The 24,211-nt window shown below is 39.1% G+C and overlaps 1 protein-coding gene across 2 annotated transcripts; it reads right to left on the reverse strand.

Moving 5' to 3' along the window:
• Window positions 1-39: 39 nt before the first annotated feature.
• Window positions 40-24,155, reverse strand: LOC113328808 (midasin-like). Of its 2 annotated transcripts, XM_026575812.1 has the most exons (52): window positions 23,851-24,155; window positions 23,440-23,756; window positions 23,122-23,206; window positions 22,485-22,747; window positions 22,179-22,373; window positions 21,913-22,082; window positions 21,706-21,815; window positions 21,509-21,628; window positions 21,123-21,198; window positions 20,536-20,661; window positions 20,381-20,456; window positions 20,197-20,293; window positions 19,957-20,091; window positions 19,813-19,869; window positions 19,469-19,642; window positions 19,258-19,383; window positions 17,425-19,182; window positions 17,109-17,140; window positions 14,193-17,016; window positions 11,709-14,080; window positions 11,466-11,607; window positions 11,294-11,383; window positions 10,706-10,829; window positions 10,442-10,596; window positions 9,954-10,067; window positions 9,652-9,798; window positions 9,356-9,535; window positions 9,092-9,262; window positions 8,908-9,009; window positions 8,540-8,767; window positions 8,342-8,461; window positions 7,929-8,010; window positions 7,609-7,733; window positions 7,353-7,517; window positions 7,152-7,227; window positions 6,940-7,052; window positions 6,778-6,857; window positions 6,526-6,639; window positions 6,272-6,340; window positions 6,030-6,174; window positions 5,729-5,898; window positions 5,252-5,507; window positions 4,952-5,146; window positions 4,644-4,865; window positions 4,375-4,533; window positions 4,060-4,284; window positions 3,635-3,940; window positions 3,375-3,521; window positions 3,084-3,284; window positions 1,192-2,949; window positions 381-1,070; window positions 40-256 (listed from the first exon to the last, which is right to left on the reverse strand). In XM_026575812.1, the coding sequence occupies exons 1-52, from the start codon at window positions 23,953-23,955 to the stop codon at window positions 224-226; spliced, it is 16,122 nt and encodes a 5,373-aa protein (XP_026431597.1). In that variant the 5' UTR covers window positions 23,956-24,155; the 3' UTR covers window positions 40-223. The 2 variants fall into 2 exon arrangements, with proteins under 2 accessions (XP_026431597.1, XP_026431598.1); XM_026575813.1 differs by lacking the exons at window positions 22,179-22,373; window positions 22,485-22,747; window positions 23,122-23,206; window positions 23,440-23,756; window positions 23,851-24,155 and having other exon boundaries at window positions 21,509-21,603; window positions 21,913-22,048.
• Window positions 24,156-24,211: the final 56 nt, after the last annotated feature.

The following is a 24,211-nucleotide window of genomic DNA, read 5'->3' on the forward strand; positions in this document are numbered from 1 at the left end:
TAATGTAATTTCTGGACAACTTGTGTAAAGATATTGAACTGGCATAGAACTTCTATATATATATATATAAATTTATCTGAGTACAAAATGCGGCTGTACAATTACACCGACTTAAATTGTAAATTACTAGTAATTTTACAACCAAAAACTTCACTATCAATCCTGGATAAAGAAGTGTAGGCCGATCAGATGCATCTACGCCAAAAAAATATTTAAGGCACGTCTAGTCCCTTGTATTTTGCATAAGTTCGAACCACTGAAACAAAAGACAGAAGACATACATGGTTAGACGAAGTCGTAATTGAAATATTTCTCAAACAAAAAAGGAAAAGAAAGGTGAAAAAGAACACTTCGGTAAAATAAAGAGTGCAGGGACTTACCTGTCTAATCAGATCAGCAAGAGTACTGGGAAGGGCTGCCATGTTCTCCAAAACAATGTAGAATGGGAAGGGAAACAAATCCAGATACTTTGTGATAGTGCAGTTCATTTCCTTATCAAATGAAGCTGCAGTCGAGTCAAAAATAGATTCTTCTGCGCTGTCTATTATCAAAAATGCAACCATTCTTTTCTTGTTCAAAATATCTCTTACACGCCGCTTTAGTGTCTCCTGTTCACTTAACCGACCATCCGATATGATTAAGATGAGTTGTTGGAGAGGGTTCTGACCAGATGGAAGTCGCGAATTAGCCACTGCTGCGTCCAGCTTGTTGTTCAGGAACTTCAAAAGATCCACAACTGGTCCATCTTTAAAGGTGTTTTCTTGCTTGAACGTCAAGTTCGAAATCATCTGGATACCACTTTCTCCAGTAAATGGCTGATCAAAGTCGTGGAGTAACTTTATGTTGCCCATCTTGCCAAAGCTTGCAACAGCCAACTGCCCCACATCCAGTTGTGACATGGCACGGCATACTGTAACCAAAGCTTCAATTGCAGCATTACCACAATTGCTCTCGGCCATACTCCTGGAGTCATCAACTGCAATTATCACTTGGTAATCACGCTTGTTGGGCCGTGTGCGCCTTAACCAGATCTTATCTTTACGATAATGGCTTGCTATGTACGGAATTACCTGCATTCGCAAGCAAACATATACATTGATTTAAGACTTAAGGATAATCTTACACCCTAAAAATAAAATAGAAATAGAGTAAATAAATTCGTCCTGAAAGTTATTTTCGCAGTGTGCTTACCTTCTTCATGTTAATCCGCTTTCCAGTCTTGTAGTCTCCTTGGAGCTTGCTGGCTACAGAAGGTTCCATGACTAAACGTAGTTGCTCAGCCAACTCCTGTGAAAGCCTTGTCGTGCTTAGCTCATATTCCCTCCACAGTTTAGAGGCGTTCTCCCTGGTACCACCAGATACTTCATCAAGGGCGTTCACTTTTCCCAAGTCTTCATCATCATCAACTCTTAGGTTACTGATTTGCAACACGCTCTCATTAAAAGACTTATTAACGGAGACCACATCCCTTGGCATATTACTACGATCATCATCATCACGTTTAGGTGATCCAACCTCCTCGGCCACATCACTGTCAAGCATTGGTTTTTCTCTTCTCTCGTCAATTTTCTGTTTAGGCGCGGAACCAATATAATTTTGAACAGGCTGTATCTCCGATTCCTGTTCCTCAACCTCCATTTCTTCAACTGTTTTAGTATGATCTTCACCTTCACCTCCCTCGGGTTCATTTCCCTTGATATTCTTGTCCATCTGATCAGATGTAGCTGGTCCTAATGCCTGAGAAGTTCCTCTTTCTGGCTCAGAAACAAACCCATATTCGTCAGCATTATCATCCTCCATATCATTGGTCCCCTCTTTTCCATCCTTCTCCTCTGAATCAACAGATACCTTTACTCTTTCTTTCCATTCTTCCATTGTATCCGCAACACTGCGGTAAGGGTTTGGATTTGTTCTTTGAGAAGATGACTTATCAGGTTCATTCGTCTTTGACTGAGGAGTTGGTTGATCATCTGTTAACTTCCCACCATCTGATGAATCAGGCACTGTAATCTCCATCTGTGGAGCATCACTAGAAGGCATACTTCTTGAAGGAGCAAGACCATTCTGCATATCACTACTGTTAGCCCACTGCTCCTCTGGCGCAACATTGCTTGAATCCAATGCCTGTGTGTTTCCATTCATTCGTGTTGCAGAATCGTGATTGGGCACTTGATCCCTATTCACATCAGGCATTTTTTGTACACCAGAAGGTTTACTTGGCTCAGTTACATCAATTTCTGTGCTTCCATCATGATCCATATCATCAGTGTCAACAGTTTTACTCCCTTCTTCAGTTTCTTCCTCCATGACATCTTCTTCGTCGACTGGATTCCCTTTTCCATCTTCATCACCCACATCCTCTCCACTCTCATCATTTTCTCCATCAGGATTTGTATCATCTTCCATGGGATCAGAAACATCCTGTCCATCCAGGTTCATATCTTCCTCAGGCCCTTGATTCTCCTTCTCACTAGTGGGCTGTATTCCCGAGGGTTCCTCGTAAGAATCTTCTTTATCCATCACGGTATCCACCGTATCGTCACCTTCTTCGGGATCATCATTTTCAGCTTCGCCGTCATTCTTCTGCTTATCGGACTCCTCGGCATTCGTATTCTCGGTGTCATCTGCAGCAGCATCATCTTCCTTGGCTCTTAATTCCCTGGTATCCGAACCTGAATCTTTCACAGGAGATCCTGTCTCATATTTTTCCTGTTTGTTATCTTGATTACCTTTATCATCTTTATCCCCAAGAGTTTCATCAGCTACTTCACCACTATCTCCAATTTCTCCCATGGCCTTATCAGGTTCTTCTTCGTCATTGTCATCCTCTTTGTCATCTTCTTCAGAGTCCGGATTAACGTCACAGGTAACTCCCTTGAAATCATCTCCCATCTCTATCCCTTCGTCATTGTTATTCTGGAGATTGTTCGAGTCATCTTGTCCCTCATCCTGTAGAAGAACAGAGGAAAACAAACCAATAAATCAAAAGAGCCCCACCACAAAATATAACAAATTTGAGCCGACCCAATAAATACGAACAAGCTGAAATGATGAAATCTAGATGCTATTAACAATATTATTACCTTGTTTTGAGTCCCATTAACTTGATCTTCATTGGTTATTTGTTCACTCACATCCTTCTCACCTTCACCGTCACCCAAACCAATTCCAGGTGTCTCTTTAGATTTATCTCCACTTTCATCTTCTCCTCCAGGTGGAATACCAAACCCTTTGGAATATAGGGAAGCAAAAACGTTCGCTAGCGTGTGAGTCATTTCTGCCACCTGCCATATAAAGAAATTCTACGATTTAGAAACCCGCAGAATTAGGTTAGGAAAATATTATCAGACTAAGAGACAGGGAATAGTATTTACTGTTCGGTGCATGGCTAAGAACTCGAGTAAGATTCCATCACCAAATGTCAGGAGTAGATTAATCAACACATGAAGCTGCCTTAAATTTGCCTGCACTTGAGAGCATACACTTGGCTTTTTCTCCCCAGCATTGTCTATAAGTTCAGCCTGTAAAGAACACGTCAATTCAAGTAAGAATATACCGGAAACTTCGCACATGGAGTTGATTATACATAAGAAAGAGTTGTGATAAAGGTAAAGTGATAGATTAAAATACGTACACCGAGTTTGATCGTTTCACCAAGCTTTTCGCATATAAGATCCAATCGTAGATTCACCATGGATGACTCGAATAAAACTCTCCACAAAGTGATGTTTCCATGTGGCGAGTCTTCAGAGAGAATAGAACCGCTAACTGAACCTAGCTTCTCAACTGCCTCATTAATCAGCTCCAAAGTTCTCTTGACAGACTCAGCAAATGCAGATTCAAGGTTGGTAATGGCCTCCAAAGAACCACCATCATCGATACACATCAACTGGTTCTCAGGATTTACACTGGAATGATATTCTTCCATTATCAAATTGCCCTGCAAAAAAAGATGTATTTTTATCTTTGAATTTCTTTTAAAACGTTGGTTGGTAAGATAAAAAGATAGCCTGACATAATAGCTCCTAAGCCACATACAAAAGATAAATTCATGCATACCTTGTTAAGAACATCTTCAAAACGGCCAAGTAGCGTCTGTGTAACAGACTTTCTACCACCATCTTGCTCCTTTAGAACCTGTATATCCTTCTGAACAACATTTAATTCTTTAAAATTTTGCAAAACCAACTGCTCCATGTGTTTCGAGACTATAAAGGGAGTGTCGCAAGATTCTGGTGTCGTCACTGTCCGATTACCACTGAGAAGATACTGGTCCAATGATTCCTATAAAAATGAATGTTAAAATTGATTAAGACAAATGTTAAATTCTTCATAATTACACATACTAGCACGGGATAAAAGGTGAAATAGTACCTTTGATTGCTTAAAACCTGACATAAACCTCTCAATGACAACAAGAATCTTGTGGGATTCAACCTTGACAATTGAGCAACCATTCAAATGGGAGTCCTCAACTTTTCTCAACAACAGAGACGATTCACGTGACATGGTGTACAGACTATCAAATAAATGCTGAAAAGTTCAAAGAAATATATAATACTATCAGAAACAGCCCTGCTAAAACAAGGGAAAGATAACCAAAAACAAGATACACTAATTTGTTTCGACAGATAAAGACTCACCTTCTGTTGCCACATGCACTTGTAAGTGGCACTCTGGTAAAGGGCAAGGAAACACTCAGTAGCTCCATTAGAGACAACATTGTGATGATCCTTGTGTAAATCATTCAAGCAAGCTGTACATTTTCTCAACTGTTTCAAATGCTTAGCAAAATCATAAGCAAAAAACCGCTGTTCCTGTTGAATCATGATGAGGTGATCTAGGAAAGAGGCTGATCTTCCAACCTGTGAGATAAAAAGACAGAGAACACAGGATGAGAACTGGTATAATCCAAAACACAAAGTATACCATTTTGTGTGGTGGAACTTACCTGCTCTAGGCTGAAATCCTTGTGGAAATTTAAACAAATTTGACGTACAAGCTGCACCATTGACAAGCTTTTGTAGTAGTATTTGTTTGCTGTTTCCCAATTTGAATTAGAAGCTAAATTTGAGAGCAAGTGCGCAACATCATATGATGGCTGGAGAGACCAGCTGTTTGGGTGGTTAGCATTGAGCTCAGCATCCTGTGAAGAAGCCCAGTATTTACGCATTAGAAGATAGAAATATATGTAGACACTAAGGTAGAGATCAAGATATGGAGTTATGGATAAAACTTTATGTAGACATACCTCAGACAAAACAGACTTGTGCCGTGATAGCCCACAATTCTCTAATAACTTAAGAAAATCAGAAAGTGCCCTCCTCTTTCCAAAATTCTTGGTTTCATCCTTCCAGAGATCTGCACAAGCTGTTGCAGTTTCGCAAATATCTTCTAGTGATAGCCATAAATTCTTCGCTTGTTTTCGGTCTACAATAAACCCAAGTGTTTTTCCCGGATACAAGCTTTTAAAAGCAGAACGAACTTCTTCTCCCCATTCGTCTAGCCTGCATCAAAGGAGAAAACCAACAATTCAATTCAACAGGCCCTTAACCAAATTACCTTTTTTTTAATTGGGGGATAAATTAGAAAACTAGGTTTTTAAAATCAAAATCTCGGTTTAGGATATGATTAAAACAATTTTCAATTTTCGCCAAGAACAAGGAGAACACCTGAAGGAACAAAAATATTAAAATTCAAAGAAAACTTCAACAAGATAAATTGGGACCTTTTTTCGAATTTGAACAGTTCCATGTCCATGGAAACTGGCACCACCATTCCCACACTGGTATCAGAGTTTGTGTTTGAGTTCTTCGGTCCTAACATAGATGGAATCTTGATCCCTTTCCTAGCTACTTCCTGGTTAATGATAACCATTACTGGTTGTTGCAGCAAAATCTGCACAAAAGAGTAAATTAGCCACATTTCCTTATTTCCTTCAGTAAGTAAACCGCCATCAGGGACACTGTTAATTTATACAAAAAGAAGGAACATATCAAGCTAGGAAAAAAGCGGCAGATTACACTTACATTGAATTTCTGGATTATCCTCTTGGTTTTCAGGCGAATTCTTTTGGAGGTCTCTATTGATACATGCTCCCATTTACAAAGCTTCAAATGTTCTTTCAAATCACCCACAATGTTTTTTCTATGAGTTTCTATGTGTTCATGAACCCTGAAAAATGATTTATAGTGGTAAGATAATTTGATCTTTGAGAAAAAAAACTCAGCATATCCCATTACACGTGAAACACTGAAGAAGGAAAACTTACAATGGCAAGAATTGCATATAATAGCCGAAAACGTTGTACAAAATCTTCAGATTTTCCGACAACAAAGGACTGCATCACGATTAAAAGTGAGTCAGAATCTAATGGTAACAGTAAAAAATAAGTTACACTAGGGAACAAATAGTCATCTCAAACTATATACGAAATGATTAAATTCTAACCTAAGTCAGAATAAACCAAGGTCAAAACACATAAAACATAGCAGAAGGAGCTGTGTCAGCTTTTGCACGCCATACCTTGGATCTAACTTTAAGTGAATACCACAATCAATCTGGCCATGGAAAGCAAGAAGAAGCTGAAGGCGCATCTTAAATTCCCCGACGCTTGAAGTCTGAATAAGTTCTTCTAAGCTGCAGATTTCATTCAATTTAAGCACATATCAAACTTATATATTTCCAACTGGCTATGCAAGTATTTATTGAAACCTGCATTATTCATTCTGTAACTGAAAATGCACAATACACGATAACAAATGGTAGCACACGTACCTATGAATTGTAGATAGACTATCTACAGAAGCATCGGATGTTTGGACACGATGAAGAACACAGTATAATGGAATCCATAACTGTAAAAATGAAAATAGGATAAGTTAAGTCTTTATTGGTCTTTTCTTGTTGTTCTTCGGGAATGAAAATGCCAGAATCTACCTTTCCAGAATTCATCTCATACTGTTCCTGAACTGCATCAAGCAAAGCTGGCCAAGAATCAAGCTCCATCTTCTGCCATGAAGATGCCACTGCACGAATTGGCTGGAGTTGAACTGTAAAAAGCAATTAAGATCTTACTTCTTTTTTCAAAGAAAGAAAATGAACTAACTTGACAAAGATATATCCTTTTCTCTAATGAGACAGTTGCTTACTGGAGAGCGAGAATTTTGGTGCGTTCTCCTCCAACATCTGGCCATTACTGAGTAAAAATTGTAATGCTGCAAGGGACTATGAAAAGAAACAATGGAAACACACACAAATTATTGTCCGTCCATTATCATTTGATTATCTGTTATAATCGAACAGCGGAAACAGCCTGGGAGAAGCTGGCATACGAGTCAGGTAGAATATACCTTAGCCAGAGGAGTACTCAGTGGTATAGCCAACAACATCTCAGTAACATCTAATATCTTTTGAAGCCCTGGATGATCCGGCCACTCATTCAAAAGAGACAAAACCCTTTGCTGAAGATTTCTAAGGGGCTCGACCATGCTTGCCATAGAAGCAGCATTAGAATCCTAGAGAGCGATAGAAGACATGTACCAGTTCAGTTGAGAGTTCAACCAAGAGAGACAGAATAAAAAAAACCAACCCAATTTATTGTACAACCTTGTAAAAATTGTAAGCAGTAGGCTGAGAGCATCCAAATTTTGCTTCACTGTCCAAGCACAAACGGAGCAAGTGTTCTGGCATAAGGTTTTCATCCATGCTGGAGGCCAATATACCCTTCAGTTCTGCAGATAATAAAGCAAAAAGTAAAAAATAAAATAAAAGTTGGTCTCACAAGAGAAATGGAATTTCTATAGAAGTCCCTTGTTCCAACTAAAAAAGAAGTCTGTCATTCTAAAGGTGGATGTGGTGATAAGTTGAACACAACATGCATAAATTAGATGAATCGAGGAAGGAAGATAGCTTTTCTGCATGCTCACCTTTAACCATCACCATTCCCAGCTTATAAGAATCGAGGAAGGAAGATAGCTTTTCGGCATCAGAGATTTGCACTACTCCAGGCTGAAAGTATAACCCACAAATTAATAACAGTTAATTATAAAGGTCACAAAAAAAAGCAAAAGATATTGTTCTAGTAACTTTTACTAGGGAGCCTCGTGTCCAGTTACATCTTGAACACCCTAAGCATAGTAGCAGTAACAAATAGGTCTGAGATACATAGCAAATAATCTTCTTTCGTCACTCTCACACGAGTAACAAATAGGTGCTTTCTGTGAACATTGACGGTAATGCCAAATGCTTGAATACACATACACTGGTGATTAAACAAAATAACTTACTTCCAACAACTGCAGACATTAAAATGCACAGAGAAGGAACATGATGTACTTACTTGCTCAACAAGATCACTTGAACCAAAGAACTGATTATGCACGTAGACCATTTTCTTCATAACGGAATCCTGAATCAGGTTCCATTCTTCCTCGAGATTTTCAGTCTCCTTCGGAGGTGCCTTAAAAATGGAAGAAAGTATTCATTTAGGATTACAAACTTAAATAGATCACTGTAAGGACAATAGAGCTAACTATACCCATTCTGTGGGTTCCTCCTCTGCTAACAATTCCTGCCACTCCATAGATAATGTCTCATCCGTAAAAGAATTCCTGAGAGATGATACATCGACTTCCAAAACGTCTTCAATCTTAAATTGACGAGTCTTAAATTTGTAGTTATGAGCCTCATCCTCTTGTCTCTCTTTGGTTTGATCTTTCATGCTCAGCCACAACTTTGAAAACTGATCGAATATATAGCTAAGGAACTGTATTAAATAAACAGTCATAATGTCAGCCAAAGTAGTGCAAAAAAGAAGAAAAAAAATATAAGCAAAGGGGAGATACTTTGAAATACAATTAAAAAATGTAACAAAAAGAAGGAAACAATTAGAATGCTGTGTATCACCTCAAAACACTTGGTATCAATGAGCATAGAATTGATGACATCATGTGCTTGTCGTGCAAGAAGAGTATGGTAAAGAGAAGCAGGCAATTGCAGCAATGATTCCTGTGATCAAAGGAGAATGTTTAGGTCAAATCAAGTTGTGAGCCCTGTGATTCACATTGACCATTTATTTATTGGAACTTACTTTGTTTACAACACCCAGGAGCTTTTTCAATAGAGGAACATCCATTGGTGAAGGGTTACCAGAAACACCGTGATAAGAGGATGCATGATCGACATCAGCTATATTGACTGCAGTAGGAATGGATATAGCTGCACAATCTCTAGGGAATTGCGTGAAAGATTGGATAGTTTGCTGCCAAGATGATCAGCAAGAACATGATAAGAGGGCTAAAAATTAAAGGGTAGACACTAAATATAAAAACAAAGTGAAGTACAGGAATATTACCAGAACTTGATCTATGCTGTCTTGCTCGACCTTTTTTAAGAATGATTTCTGCAAAGCACTTGACACAACCAGCGACAAACCTAGCTTCATTTCAAATACGGCTACTTGAATCGGTTGAATTATATCAATATACGAAGCATATTCATCTGACAACCGGTTAATAAAGCTGGTTGCAGTCTCCTGATTATTCAGAAAAATATCGGAGGTCGTTAAGGATGCAGCGAACAACAAAAAGGAGTAACACCGACAACGAAAAAAAGAGTAATAGTACCCATAGTTATACAAAATAAAATTACCTGCCAGTTGCAAGCTTGGTTATTCATTTGTTGTGGATCCATTTCTTCAAGATTCTTTTGCAGGAAAGCAGATCTAACCAATTCTAAGAAATCAGCACACTCTGATTTCAACTTGGTAAATTTGGCAGGATCCTCACGAAATACAACCTGAACCAAATTGGTTTTGTCAACAACATCATACGATGACAAAGAAAAAGAGAAAAACAGCTTCATGTGCTACTTGTCCACGGGTAAATTTCGGATAAGTATATCAATATTCAATAGATAGGATAATATCTGGATGCGCATGTAGAGATTTTAACCTTTCTTTTTAGGCTTCTCACTTCATCTTCAAGCGCTTCAAGTGATACTGCACTTTGTTGCTCATCATCTCTCGTTGAGCTGCTCCCTGCTAAATGTTCACATTCTTGCCGAACCTGAAAGAAGCAACATAGTAAATTTGGTGTAGGCTCATCACTAGACATATATACACACCTAAGATCTCGGGGCCAAAGACAGCCCTAGTTAAATTTAAACTAAACAACCACCGTATGGGCAGGAAAGGTACTTCTCAATTAACTCTTTTAACTATCTAAATTGATTCTTTGTCACGAGGCATGGGCCTTTGTGTATGACACTTTATGTCATTTCACAATAGTACAACCATAATTACCTCCCTCAAAAGATATTCATGGTTTTGGCATTGTGTGCAACTAATAGACATCTGATATTAATCACATCTTAGTAGGTACGTTGAATTATACAGAGAAGTTGAAAACTCAGAAAATAATACTTTAATACCAAAATATACCTTTATTTCAAGTTCAAGCATGGATATCTTTTCCACTAACTGGGAGTGTTTGAAAGAATATTTAATGGCTGGATCGAGATCACCAGATGAGAGTAGTAGATGGAAACGCAAACCCCCGAGGTGCAACCAAGCACGGCCAAGATTTAATAGGAAACCTACATGAGAAAGTTACAGATTTAATGACTGCTAAACAAAGAGCAAGTTCCAACCCAACAAAAACAAGATTATTATATAACATAATTTAGAGCTTTTAAAAGGTATTACCATGAGATGAGCGCTTGCTATAAAGCTCCACAAGAAGTGGTTGAATAAATTTATCCACTAAAGCCGTCAATCTACCGTGGCCTGATTTTAAAATTAGCCCTCCTAATACTTGTAAGTCTCCTTCCTGCGACCAAAAATACAATTGGATTTCATTGCATTTTTCATATACAAAACAGCAAGACAAAAAATTTTAAGCATCGCATAATTAGATCAAAACATAGGAGTATGAAGCAGTGGATTAAGCCTCGGTAACACAAACAGACCTGTTATAGTTTCAGTAGAGAGAAAAATGACAAATACAAATAGATGGAGAAGATTAACAGTTGTGTGACTTTAATTCTGTTATGGGTGCAACTTGAATAGGTTCCCACAAACTTCATTTATGTGGGCTTTCAAATTATTTTATAGAGTTGGGGCCCAGAAAATATACAAATCCTGACCACTGTTGCCAACCTCAAAGAATAATGTATATATAGGATGTTCATAGATGAAAATAAAATTCTACCAAACACTACCCGGATGCGCAATGCAAACAGAAAACTTTTAAGTTTAAATGCTGGAGAAGAAACTTAAGACATGGAAGTCTACCTTAACCTGACCCGCCTGGAAGGAACGGAATAATGACTCGATGTTTCCAAATATTTCAGGTTCGAAAGATTTCCTGTGTGCAAATATGATCTGAAAAACGGAACATCACGTAAGAACAAATCCCAACAAAACAACCAGATACATACTCCAGAAATACAAAGAAAAACACTACCTGCTGGAACAATGAGCGAGCGGCAGATAAAAGAAACGCAGATACATCTGTTCTGGATGAGTAATCTTGCCAAATATTTCTTGAACCAACTCTGAGCTTCAAACAGTGAACAGCATAGTCCTTGATAGTGAAGGCACCATGTCTACACATAAGAATATGATCCATATAAATGGCCAATTACTTAACTTTTTCCATAATAAACAATAAGAAAGGAGAAAAGTAATCCAGAGTAAGAGATATTACAGAATTTGATCGAGTGTTGCTATTTTGGCGGGAAGGAAGAGCATATAAGGAGAAGGAACCTCACAGATGTCGTCCTTCGCAAAGTTCTTGACAGGTTCACTGAAGTACGTCCACAAAGAGGAGTGCCACTTAAACCACATATCAAGGATATAAGTAGCCACTTTCCTTTTCACCAAATCCACCGACTCCCAGGCATCCAATGTCCACAGAATTGTTTTATGTGGAACAAAATCTGTAGGACGTCTTGAAGAGAATTCCAGAGAGTAGTCTAAGGCACGCTGGAGATGCTTGGAGGTATCAGACAAAGCCAGATATAGTTCTTGTTCATCAACTAAGATGATTCTCGACAAATTCTGGAGTAAATCTCTATCAAGAGAAAAACTAGTCGCATCGCAGAGAGGAAGGGTTTCTCTCCAACTATTGTAAAAAGGCTCGCTACATAATAATTCAGGACGGAAAACACAACAGTCAACTGAATTTCCAGGGAAGGTTTGGGCTTTAGGCAATAAAGCAGACTCCATCTCGCGCTTTTCAAATTCAAACCTTCCATTAAGCATATGATGCATCTCTTCCAACTGTTTAACAATTTGGGCATCGTCTTGATCATCTTTTGCAGTAAAATACGATGACATGCAAACACCTTGCATCGCAAGGGTTCGAAGTTCTTTATCCGCAGATACAACTGTCGTACTATAAACATCATCGGAGATTAACGGCTTCCATGCTTTTGTCTTTGTTGGCCAAATTACTTCACACAAATGCAAAACCTGGCGGACTTTTGAAAATATTTCAGCAGAGGATGGCAAAAAAGGATGACCACCATGAACCCATAACATTGACTTAGGGAAGTTAACACTCCATGGCGATGCTTTGACCAAAGCCCTAAACTTAACCAACAAGGTGCCCACTGATTTTGTTGGGAAGATTTGCTGCAATTTCAATACATCCTTCTTTATTGAACGCAACGACAAAACCAAGTACTCCAACCGGGATGCAGTAATCCCATGACAAAATGATATGTGATCTTCAAGAAGATTTGTATATAACAAACTTAGCTCATCAAAATGAAAAGAGTCTATGAGATTATCAAGGACCTCCTTCTCCAACACCCGTAGACACTGAATGAAATCCGCCTCCTCTTCACTGAATTCATATTCATCCTCCGCATCCCATTGAAGCCAGCTATTCCTTAATAAACGTATACTATGTATAGCCTTGAAGAGTCGCCCTTCATTTGGCTCGGTCGAGCCCATGCTACCTACCAACTTCAGTGGGAGGGGTTGCACAATAACATTAGTTTCGCCAAATGAACCAAGTTCTCTTTGACAATCAAGAACACACTTCCAAATAGGATGACTCAATTCTTTGTCAAGTATTCTCAGAAAAGATCTGAAGAAGCTGCAGTGGGATTTGAACTGGGAGTCATACCAACTCAGCAAAAACTTATAGAGGCTAAGATCACTGGCAGATGTCTGTTCAATCATCCAATTAGCGGCAAAACAGAGCATCTTATTAGCAAGTGCAACATCATATCTCCCAACCTCGCATCTACCAGCCAACTTATCTGAAGCAATGGGAAATAAAACATGTTGTAACATACGAAGAGGAACACAGGACGGATTTTGCTTGTTGATATCTCTAGAAGCATCAGCTTGACTCATTAAGGTTTTGCTTTGGCCATAAGAAGCACATTGAGCCCCTAGAAATTCCAAATACATGCAGTTCTGCTTTATAGAAACTTCTCGTGAGTATGATGCTAAATCCCTCAACTTGAACGGTCTTGGCCACCCTCCAGGCAAAGAACACCCCAAATAGGTGTTCACTTCAGATAATTTAGAAGGAGACAAATAAGAAACCTTTGCATGTTCAATAGCATCTTTCCCCTCAGACTCACTTAAGGAGGACATGTAAGTATGCTCCCAACTTATATGGAGGCTCCACAAAGATCTATTTCCAATCATGAGTAGGTGCCGGAATAACTGAACCCAGCGTTTAAGCTCAAGAAGTGAAATTTGCACTCCAAGTGTTAAACCGACATCTCTTGCAAATAAATGTGCCTCAGCCATTGCATCAACAAACTTAGATATTGGAATACCAGAAAGAACTAAAAACCTCTGCACATCTCTCATCTCATTTTCTTTCAAGTTATATCCTTTTATCCCATCATATATCCAATAAGGTGGTATCATGAATATTTCTACCCCTCGGTTTCTCATTGCCCTAGAAATTTCTCCGTACCTTGGGTTAACGGTAAGGAATAGTCTGAATTTGGAGTGAGGATGAAGCACCACTGGTTCTCCATCAACAAGACCGCACTCATTGACAGTTATCGTTCCGCTCGGCTCCACGAGAGAGTTGATCCTATCAAGAACCTGTGTTTCAAAATAAAAATAAAAACGCATAATAAGATTTGAGAAAAACATAATCAGGTACAATAATGATATAACTGACACAAGGAAAAGAGAAAAAGATGATAACACACACCGTGGGATTGCAAAGATTTGCGTTCTCCAAAACGACCCATTCTCCACACTCGATGGCCTTAATTAGTAACCCCGTGACCCATTCAAACTTGGCCGAAAATACATGTTTCTTGTTATTTTCTTGCAAGTCCAAAATAGCTTTCAGAGATATATTCAAATCCATGAACGACCAGGATACAGAAAGCTGATACTTCTCCACACCCAGTTTCAATTCTTCAATTATCTGCACCAGTGTATCCAGCGAGCTGCATAGATCATTCTTCTGATACTCGCTGTAAGCAGCAACAGAAGCTGACAACGGAGTAAAATTTAGGCTTAATAAGAAAGAGGACCATCTCGACACCAATCTCTTTCTGTCGCTTATAAGAGCCTCTATTGTAGAATCCAAACTCACACTACAATACTCGTCTATGTAGTTCTCAACCTGAGCAATAGCTGATCGAAAGTTCCGAAAAGCATTATATTGTTCAAAGCACCCAAGCAACTCAGAACTGTCAGTTGCAGATGAAAGATTTAATTCGTTCAGAACATTTCCCGTAAGCTGAGATAGTAACCTAACAAGTGCAGTTTTACCAGATGATGATGGACCCACCAAGATACACAACCACTGATACTGAACGCAATTCAAGGCTGATTCCAAGCTGGAACGAATACCAGGTAATATATGAAGCTCATCTTTTGTAACTGCAGACGGTTGAAAATGGTTTCTCTCAACAACTGAGTTCCCGACAATTAAGTTTTGTGGGTTGACAAGAACTTGCGGGTAAGGATTAATAAACGCCTTCACCTCAAAAACCTCTTCATGGAGTTTTATGACTTCCCGACGATCAGATGCTGTACGCATTCTCTGGACATAGACCACATTCAGAAAACAATCTGCTTTTGATTTTTCAGGTGCATGTTCTATTATCTGGCACGACCGGATGACATCCCGCAGGTTAAACTCCCAGGGAGAACCATCTTGACCGTACTTATGAGTTAACATGGTGTCTTCATATACCCTCTTATTGAAGTCGATCAAATTCGAAAGTAATGATTCTTTGATCTCTGGATGTAGTTTCTTACAGATGTGAAGATAGTCCTCCTTCACCAACTCATCCACATAAACCTTTGTGAAACGGTTAAGAAAGGATTTTGGAAGGCCCTTCCTTCCTCCACCCTGAGATGAAGGATTTTGGCAAGCAAAGAGTCTGAAAGATGGCGGACACTTAACAGTAATCCCTAGCTCTGGGATAAAAACCTCGGCACGGTGGTCAAGTACAGCATTCAATCCCTCTAAGACAGATTGTGGAGCAAGATTGAGTTCATCCAACAAAACCCAATCCCCATTTTTTAGGGCTTGAAGAAGAATCCCATCAGACCAAGCAAATCCCTCATCTTCGTTTGGCAAATCCGACCCCAACAAATCCATCATATCTGTCTGTTCAGAGAGGTTTATTCGCACAACATTATGCCCTAAATATTTCCCAAGCGCAACAATTAAACTTGTTTTCCCAACACCTGGGCTTCCCTCCAATAAGACAGGTTTCGAAAGCTTCATTGCTCGCAATACCCGCGATGCATTCCTACGGGTTGTTGGAGCTAGGAACTGGAACCCCTCACTTCTGTTGAAGGAGCTGATACCGAAGGAATGGTCAGGCTGCAGACTGTCGCTGGGAATATTATTCGAAGTTTCTCCAAACTCACCCCAGCCGAAGTTTTCCAGTTTTGGAATTGGAAAATCTCCCCTGTTTAAAGTCTTCAGAGAATCAACAAGAAAAATGAGGGCTTTCTCCCTCAGCTCTGCTGCATTGTTCATAGACATACTAGTTCCCAAACTAAGACCATCAAGCAAAACAAGGAACGCCCCATGTAGCAACGCATAATTAGGTCCAAGACTCTCCTCGGCTACGTTGATAAAATCAACCCAAGATAAGAGGTCTCTTATAGTAAGTGACCTCCCCATTTGCAACTGGTTGAACCATCCCCAAAATTTTACCAGTGGATCTTTAAGAAATATTGCTTGATCATGAAGTTTCTGTTCAGCTATAAGCTGTAGTTCACTTGGGTGACTAACAGAAGGGACCCATATCTCAGTGAATCGATTCCGGAGAGCGGGAGACAACTCCTTCTTGCCATAATCACCACCTGGATTCATTGTAGCAAGAAGGAAAAAGTTCCCATCCGCAGTTCTGCTCTCCAAATTTAGCCCCCCTTTCTCTGCCAAAAACAATTTCCTTTCCGGCTCCAAAACACTGTTCAATCTTTCAAGGACACTGTCATCAGCCAACGAAATTTCATCAATGAGAAATAGGTGGCCGCCCTCCATCGCTTCTATAAGTGGACCATCTTGCCATGAAAATATAGTTTGCCATTTCTGATGCAAATCAATAAGACCCATGTCACCCATTATAGATTGCTCAAATTTTAGAAGATCATCCTCCGTGACATCCGGATGCGACACCTGCCTTTTTCTGTAACTACTTATAATCAAGTTGAGCTGATCAAACGTCGAAGGAGCTTCAGCAATGTCACAAGTTAATGCTACGGAGCCAGGAAAATGAAGGATGACATTTGAGATCATTAGTTGCTCCACCAACTTTTTGAAGTCATTCATCAACTTAGATCTATCACGCAAAGGATAGAAACCACCAAGGAAGTCTGATGTCTCTGTATGCTGATGGCAGTTTAAAATGTGCATCTTGGATTTCAAAATCTCGCTCAGTAACTGGCAAACTCTAGTCTTTCCACCACCAGTCTCACCAACTAGGAGGACCGGCTCACGCATCTCATAGCAACGCTTAACAAGAAAATACAGACGCCTCATACTTTGGGTCCACGAAATACTGCAAAACATTTGAGATAAATTAGTAACAAACGAGGTCAAGTAACTAATGCACTAGGTACCACACACTATAAAAACTTCCGTAAAGCCCACCTGCTGATATGCTCTGATTCTTCAGCCATTTCCTGAAATATACACAATAGTAAGTAAACGATATCATGAATTTGTAGATAGAATTTCTAAGAAGGGTTTCTTAGATTACAGCATATGAACGATAACCATAGCTAGCCAAGTATTAGTGATTGCTAAATAAAACATATCTCACAATACAAAATAATATTGCACCATCTAGTAATTATATGCAACTAAAAATTTCCTAGGGAAACTCTGGAACAGAAATATGATTATACATCCCCCTGGATGAGGAGCCAATTGATCAGAGAGACGAAGGGCTGAAATTTAAATATACCTGCCCATACAAGTTGTCCATGTCAAGTTTCACGCGAAGCTGTTTCTGCAAGACTTCTAGAACAATATTTTTCTCGCTTTCATCTCTCAACCGTTCAGCAAGGACAAAATACCCATCCTTCGCTAAATCTTCGAGAGATTCACCCTTCGATTGTCTGAAACGGTCAGCCCAACGAAACAGGTCTCTCGGTGTTATAAAACCATGTTTTCCAGCAAAAATCTTTCTGTTCTGCCTATGCAATTGCAAGTCCTTCATAACTTCAACCATTTTATTGGCACGACTTTCCGCGATTTTACATCTATGATGTAATATTTTACTTAGCTCGCCATCTGGAATTTCGTCAACGTGGATCTCCACAAACCGATTTCGGAAAGCCCTTGATAGCATTTTACGCCCGCCATAGACTGTCGGTGGGTTCTGAGTGGCAAAAAGCATAAAATCTTCATGCGGCCGAATAACTTCCTGCAATTCTGGCACAAAAAGTTCTCGGTTGTCATCTAATAATCGATTCAATGCTTCTAGCACATCCGAAGGGGCCAGATTAAGTTCATCCAAAACTATCCAAGATCCGGTACGAACAGCCTGAACCAAAACACCTTCTTGAAACACAAGCTTTCCATGAGCATCAGTAATGTAAGAACCCAGATATTCTTGTAGATCAGTATGCTCATGGTTATTAATGCGAACAAACTTATGACCAGTAATTGAAGCAAGATAATGCACAAGGCTTGTTTTACCACTAGAAGTAGGTCCCTGTAAAAGGACAGGATATTTCTTAATGAAAACAGCACGTGCAAGGTTCCTTAGATGTTCTTCAACACTTTCCGTAAGAACATAATTCTCAACAAACGTGGAACACGGCCCAGCAGACTCTGATCCACTCACCAAGTACCGATTGAAGGAAAGATCTGGAAGCTTAGTTTTCCCTAAAAAATGTGAATCAATCATGTTTTTCATGAGTTCTGCACTAGGTCCATCCAGTAAGGTAAGAAAAAACATGCAAAATCCATCATACAGAGCTCGTTGAAAGCCAAACTTCTTTCCTGCCTCCCTCGTAAATTCCAATGCACGGTAGAGAGACCTCAAACTGAACTGGGGTTTCTGATTGGCACCATCTTGCAGCATTTCTACAGATTTTTCCTTGGCTGACTTGTAGAAACTAACTATTTTGCTCACCAACTGTTTGTGGCTCTCATCCAAGTATTGATTGATAAAGAGTGTCAAATCATCATCATTTAACACTTCATCAACAAAATATTCTGAAAATCTACTCCTTAACATGTATGGTAAATCACGTTTCCCAGCATCAGTAGCAGGATTCATACAAGCAAATATGCGGAAGTTCGAATGACGCTCTATATAATCAATATCACCTCTTTCAGCTAAACAAAGTGAGCCACTTTCTCCCTCTAGAACACCAAGAACTCTTTGTAATGTCTCTGGAGGAGCTAAATTAATTTCATCAAGTAAAATCCAATGACCTTTTCTAAGTGCAGTAATAAAAGCCCCTTCAACAAACGAAAAAGCCATGCCAGACGAAGAATCAATCTGCTTACGAGCAGTGTCAAGTTTAACAAGAAAACTTCCCCAGGCCTGAACTACATCTTCCGGCAAACTTTTTTTCCGTTTTCCAGATGCTCCGTCTTCACAATCTACAGGAGGAGCTTTCTGAAGCCTTGATTGTATAACCTGTAGCAGCTTTTTCCAATTCTTTGCATCCCGAAGGCTTCGCAAACGATCAATAAAAGTTTTATTTACCTGAGCATCCAAAACACAACTTAGTATGATGAACTCGATAGGATTCTCTTTAAAGTTTCTGAAAGTAAAGTTTACCTTCAAAGATGTTGTTTTTGAGAACAGCTCAATGAATTCATTATAGAGAGGGATACAAATGAATTGGGGATCTATAGGCTTAAGCCCACCTAATAAATCAGCAACATCACTTTGCTGGCTTAGATTCTGGAACACAGACAAATTAGATGTTAAATTTCCTGCTCTGCACAGATCCAAACTCTGGAAAGTGCTGTTGAAAATAAGAAATTACCAAGACAGTAAGCGGCTGACCCAGCCTCATAGCTAGACTCTGTACAAGCGTAGTTTTCCCAGTACCAGTTTCACCAACTAACAGAACAGGCTCATTGTACTTGACAGAGCAAGCTATCTTCTCAAGGACATGCAATGAAGTACGCAGACCAACAAATGGTTTCAATTTTCGTACCTTGAAAGAAATTGAGAACCATTAGTAACTTTGAAGACCAATATATTAATGTACACACACTGGAAGGTCCACTGCAGTGCAGTATCCACCCTATAGTCCAAACTATACCCGGGCCATACTTGGGCAACTCCAATAAAAACACAAAGTAAATGGAAAGCAAGTACACTTACCACAGGCTGGGTAAGTTTGAGGATAACTCTTCCAACTCGCAACTCCAATTGGTTATCCTGCAACGGAGGTGGGAATGTAAATAACTGGGTAGACGAAAAAAAAGACTCGAACCACAACACCGATCATAATGGAACAGGAGAAACCTGAATGATAATCTTATTAGGAGGATATAAAGTTTCAGCCTCCGCCACTGATACCCCCCAAATCTCTGCAATTTCCTTCTTTATTGCTATGCGGTTTTCAGAAAAAGCTGAGGAAGCTGCAAAAATATCTACTGCCTGAAATAAAACCACGTAAGTATGCTTTGTTTACTAGCAAGTGATCCATTATTTTGTCACACATACGACCACCTTCTAATAGAATGAAACTGCACCCAGACTCACCTCTTGATAGATACTTTTGCATTCATGAACTGTCAAACTAATTCCCACAAAGCTGAATCCTAACCCTGTAATTCTTTCGCACCATTTCAAAAGATCCCTGCAGCATAGAAAAGCAAAAGATACTTAACAACATTTCGACAAAAGATTTATGATGAAGTTGCTGCTAGAAATTAATTTATAATACCTCGAAGAAAACCTGTTGGTAGATTGAAATCCTCCGATTTGCTGTGAAGCAACAACATTTACAGCTTTGAAAGTTTCTGGAGGAAATAAAGACTTATTAGATACATGTATTGACATCCAAAAATAGCATTCACATAACAACCAGAACTAGCATACCTATAATCCTTTCTGCAACAGTATCATCTAACTGGAGATACCGTTTTTTTACTATATCTAATAAATCTTTATTATTAGGTGGTCCAATTAATACTCTTCGCCAAAGACTGCCAGACGATATCCTTCCTGAAACGTGGAAGCACCACCCAGTCAATATTAATGAAGAGATACAGATGAAATCTAAAAGAAGAAAAGGGCAAATATACAATCATAAAACCTATACAAATGACTTATGTATGATACTTTGGCCTGGGAACTGTAATTTCTAACACACTGGTAAAAATAAAAATTAAACAAGGTTTTAAGTTCAGGGTTCACCGAACCTCTGGGGGCTGACAACAGACATCTCTCATGAACATATTTTGACAACGGCGCTAAACTCAGGCTAATGACACTTATCAGACTCTAAGCTCTTCTGTCTCAGTTCTGAAAGACGCTTAACATTCAACTACTCACCATTCCACTAGTCCTGAAAATTTAGATTGCAGACCAGCTATTTGAATCCTAAGAACCAGCTATATGCTAACACAGAGTACCACAGACATGGGAAAAGGGGAAAAGACAATAAGGATGACAGTCAAAAGCACCTGAACTATGAGAAATATCATCCTTTGAAACTGATATTGTAGCGAACAACCGAAAGCTAGGTGCCACACTGATTGCCTGCAAGAAGTTCTGGATACTGTAAGACATCCAAAGTAAAATAAAAGATTGCGGCATAGCACAACACACAAATAGAACTTAGAAGGATCATAAAAACAGAAGGGGAAAAAACAGAACAAGGAAAAAAAGAAGAAGAGTTCAGCAGGATCATAAAAAAAAAAGCTAACAGATAAGATATATCCCTCTGAGTATGGGGAAGAAATAATGACAAGAATTCGGCATTATACAACTAAGAATAAAGAGAATCATACAGCTAGAAGGATATCTATGCAAATAAAGCATGGATGACTGTTTCATCAGCAAATCTTACCTCCCCGCGACCAGTTACAAATGTACTTGCACCTTCCAGTAGAGGTAAAAGAACACTTTGTACATCTGATGGTGCTTTATCGAAGTCCTCGAACACTACCCAGAGTCCATTCAGAAGAGCCTGAAAGTAAATGTAAGTACAATAAAGGATACCAATCAACCATTTACAAAATGAACTAATACCTAGACTACACAAACCTGAGTAAGAGAACCTGGCTGCCATCGGAATTCACCAGGCTGCTCAGTACATATATAACTCCCAATCAGAGTTTTTCCATCCATTTGTTCATCCATGTGAATTGAAAGAACTGCGAGAGGAAAATAAGGTGTTGATGTACAATTTTAAAAATCACAACTGTATTAAATGGTTGAGAAAGATATAAATGAAATTATTTAAAGGCATACCTCGATTTCCACTCTGTTGAGCCAACTCTTTGATTAATGCTGTCTTTCCAGCACTAACAGGACCATACAGAAGTATGGGCCACCTCTGACTGACTGCTAAGAGGACCATCTCATAGCTCTTCCTAAGAGTAGAGGTCAAATGAAAGTGGCTATCTACCGATTTCACAACCCTAAGAAAATTGAAGGGATGTCAACCATGCAAACAATCATGTTGAAAACAAAACTGGAAATCCAGATAGAGTCTATAACCGATATGTCCTGCCTACCTTCTGTTCTTTCTAGGTGAAGCCTCCACTTGACCAGAGCTTGACGAGCACTTCGTCAGAGCCCTATGCCCAAAAGACTGCAAACAGCGCTCCAGATTGAAATTATTGCTCCCTTCAATATCACAGACCTCTTCAGGTTCGAGAAGGAACCATCCAAGCTTTTCTAGTGATACATCACGACAAAACTCTTCCCAACTGAATATGGAAAAGCAGATGAAGAGAATAAAACGACCAAAAATTGTTTTCGATGTAGTTCCTCGTAGTAGCTAGATTTGCCAAAAAAAAGTAGATGATTCTAGAACAAACCGTAATAAGCATCCAAGAGTGTCTTCTGCAACCAGACCAAACTTTTCGGTTGCTCTATCGTTCAATTTCAAAATAATAGATAATATCTGTGCTGTACACCATCTTATATCCACAACAATATTGGTATTGCTTGATTCAACGATTATAGATTGCTGTACAAGGTCTAATAAAGAAGACCAATCCCAACTTTCAGAAAAGATGCGAGGTTCTATATTAAGGAAACGTAATGATGAACGAATGGCATCCAGCAAATGAGTTCCATCCTGCACAACAAAGACAGATGTTAGGCGATTCCAGATTACTAAACCAGTACACTTCCAGGCAGGCAAGAATCAACTTCTCTTCCACATTGATTTCAACTACTTCGACATTACATATGCTACAGAATTTCTCAAAAGGATAGGATACCTCCTTCCAAGACTTTAACATGGTTCATCCAGTTAATTAGAGAGGTTTTTCCACCTTTCAAATGTCTATCGTGGACACTCAGTTCGGCATTTCACAATAAATCAGATGACAGGTAGATGATCATTATTCTAGTCTACATTACACCGTATAAAGAAGGAAGTTCACTAATCTTTCTTTCTTCCGTGTCATGTCAGTATATAAGTTTGACGAACATTATTTAAAACCATACCTCTTCTGTTAGTTGTGCGCCCAAATCTACTGTCAAAAGCCGTTGAAAGGGAGGTGGGGCAAATTTGAAATAAGCTAAAACAGTCCTGCATAAAAATAAACAAGACATGTCAACATGGTAAAATTACTAATTGCATGTAAAAATGGCATGAAAACTGGGATGCCAAATAGGTTCGCATACAAATTCTACATCATCCGAAAACTTAAAAGGAAATGCTGTCTAATGCTCCACAGAACGCCAAACAAGCAGTAAACTGAAAGCTTAGAACGAAATGCTACACAGGAAATAAAATCAACAAATAGATATCACCCAACATACCCGAGTAAAAAAGGTGCCAAATCAAGCCCACGACAGAACGCCAAGCAAGCAAGTTCATGAAGCTCCAAACCATTCCCCTTCCTAACATAATCCTCAATAGACAATACTCTCTCTACACCTTCAACATCCATCATCATTACATCAGAATCAGAACCCTTCACCAATTTCGGACCAAATGGCCGCAATAACTCCACAGCTTTGGCAACAACTTTCAAAGCAATTGGCCTAAAACAACCCATTACTGGAATAGTATAATTCGGGTCAATAAACAACTCCGCTATCTCACTCACTACATCCTTCTCCGTCACCCTATCCCCCTATAACCAAAAATAAATAAATAATAACAATCAAATTTTATTCAAAAATTCAAAATCCATAAAAAAAAAACACAGAAAATAAGTTGATTTTTACCCTTTGTATGAGAGATTGTAGTCCAGGGTGCGATGTAAGCTTAGGGAAACGATAAAGAAACCTTCTGAGAGCCGATTCGAGACTAAAACTACCGTCAATCGACATCTTTTACCTGCAAAAAATCAAACAAACAGAAAACAAAATTGCGAACAAAAATAGATTAAAGGAAGATGAAATAGATAGTGTATAAGTAAACCCTAACAACAATTAGGAGGAAAAAAGATTAAGCCGGTAGGAAACGGAGTGAGGAGGAAAAGTTGGCAGTGGGGTTTTGAGCAGGAGGAGGAAGAGAGGGTTTTGAGTGAAAAGGGAAGGAGGCGGTAAAAGAGGGGTTTAGGTTAGGGTTTTAGAGTCGGTCGGG

This window comes from Papaver somniferum, unplaced genomic scaffold, assembly GCF_003573695.1.
Source record: "Papaver somniferum cultivar HN1 unplaced genomic scaffold, ASM357369v1 unplaced-scaffold_114, whole genome shotgun sequence".
NCBI lineage: Eukaryota > Viridiplantae > Streptophyta > Magnoliopsida > Ranunculales > Papaveraceae > Papaver > Papaver somniferum.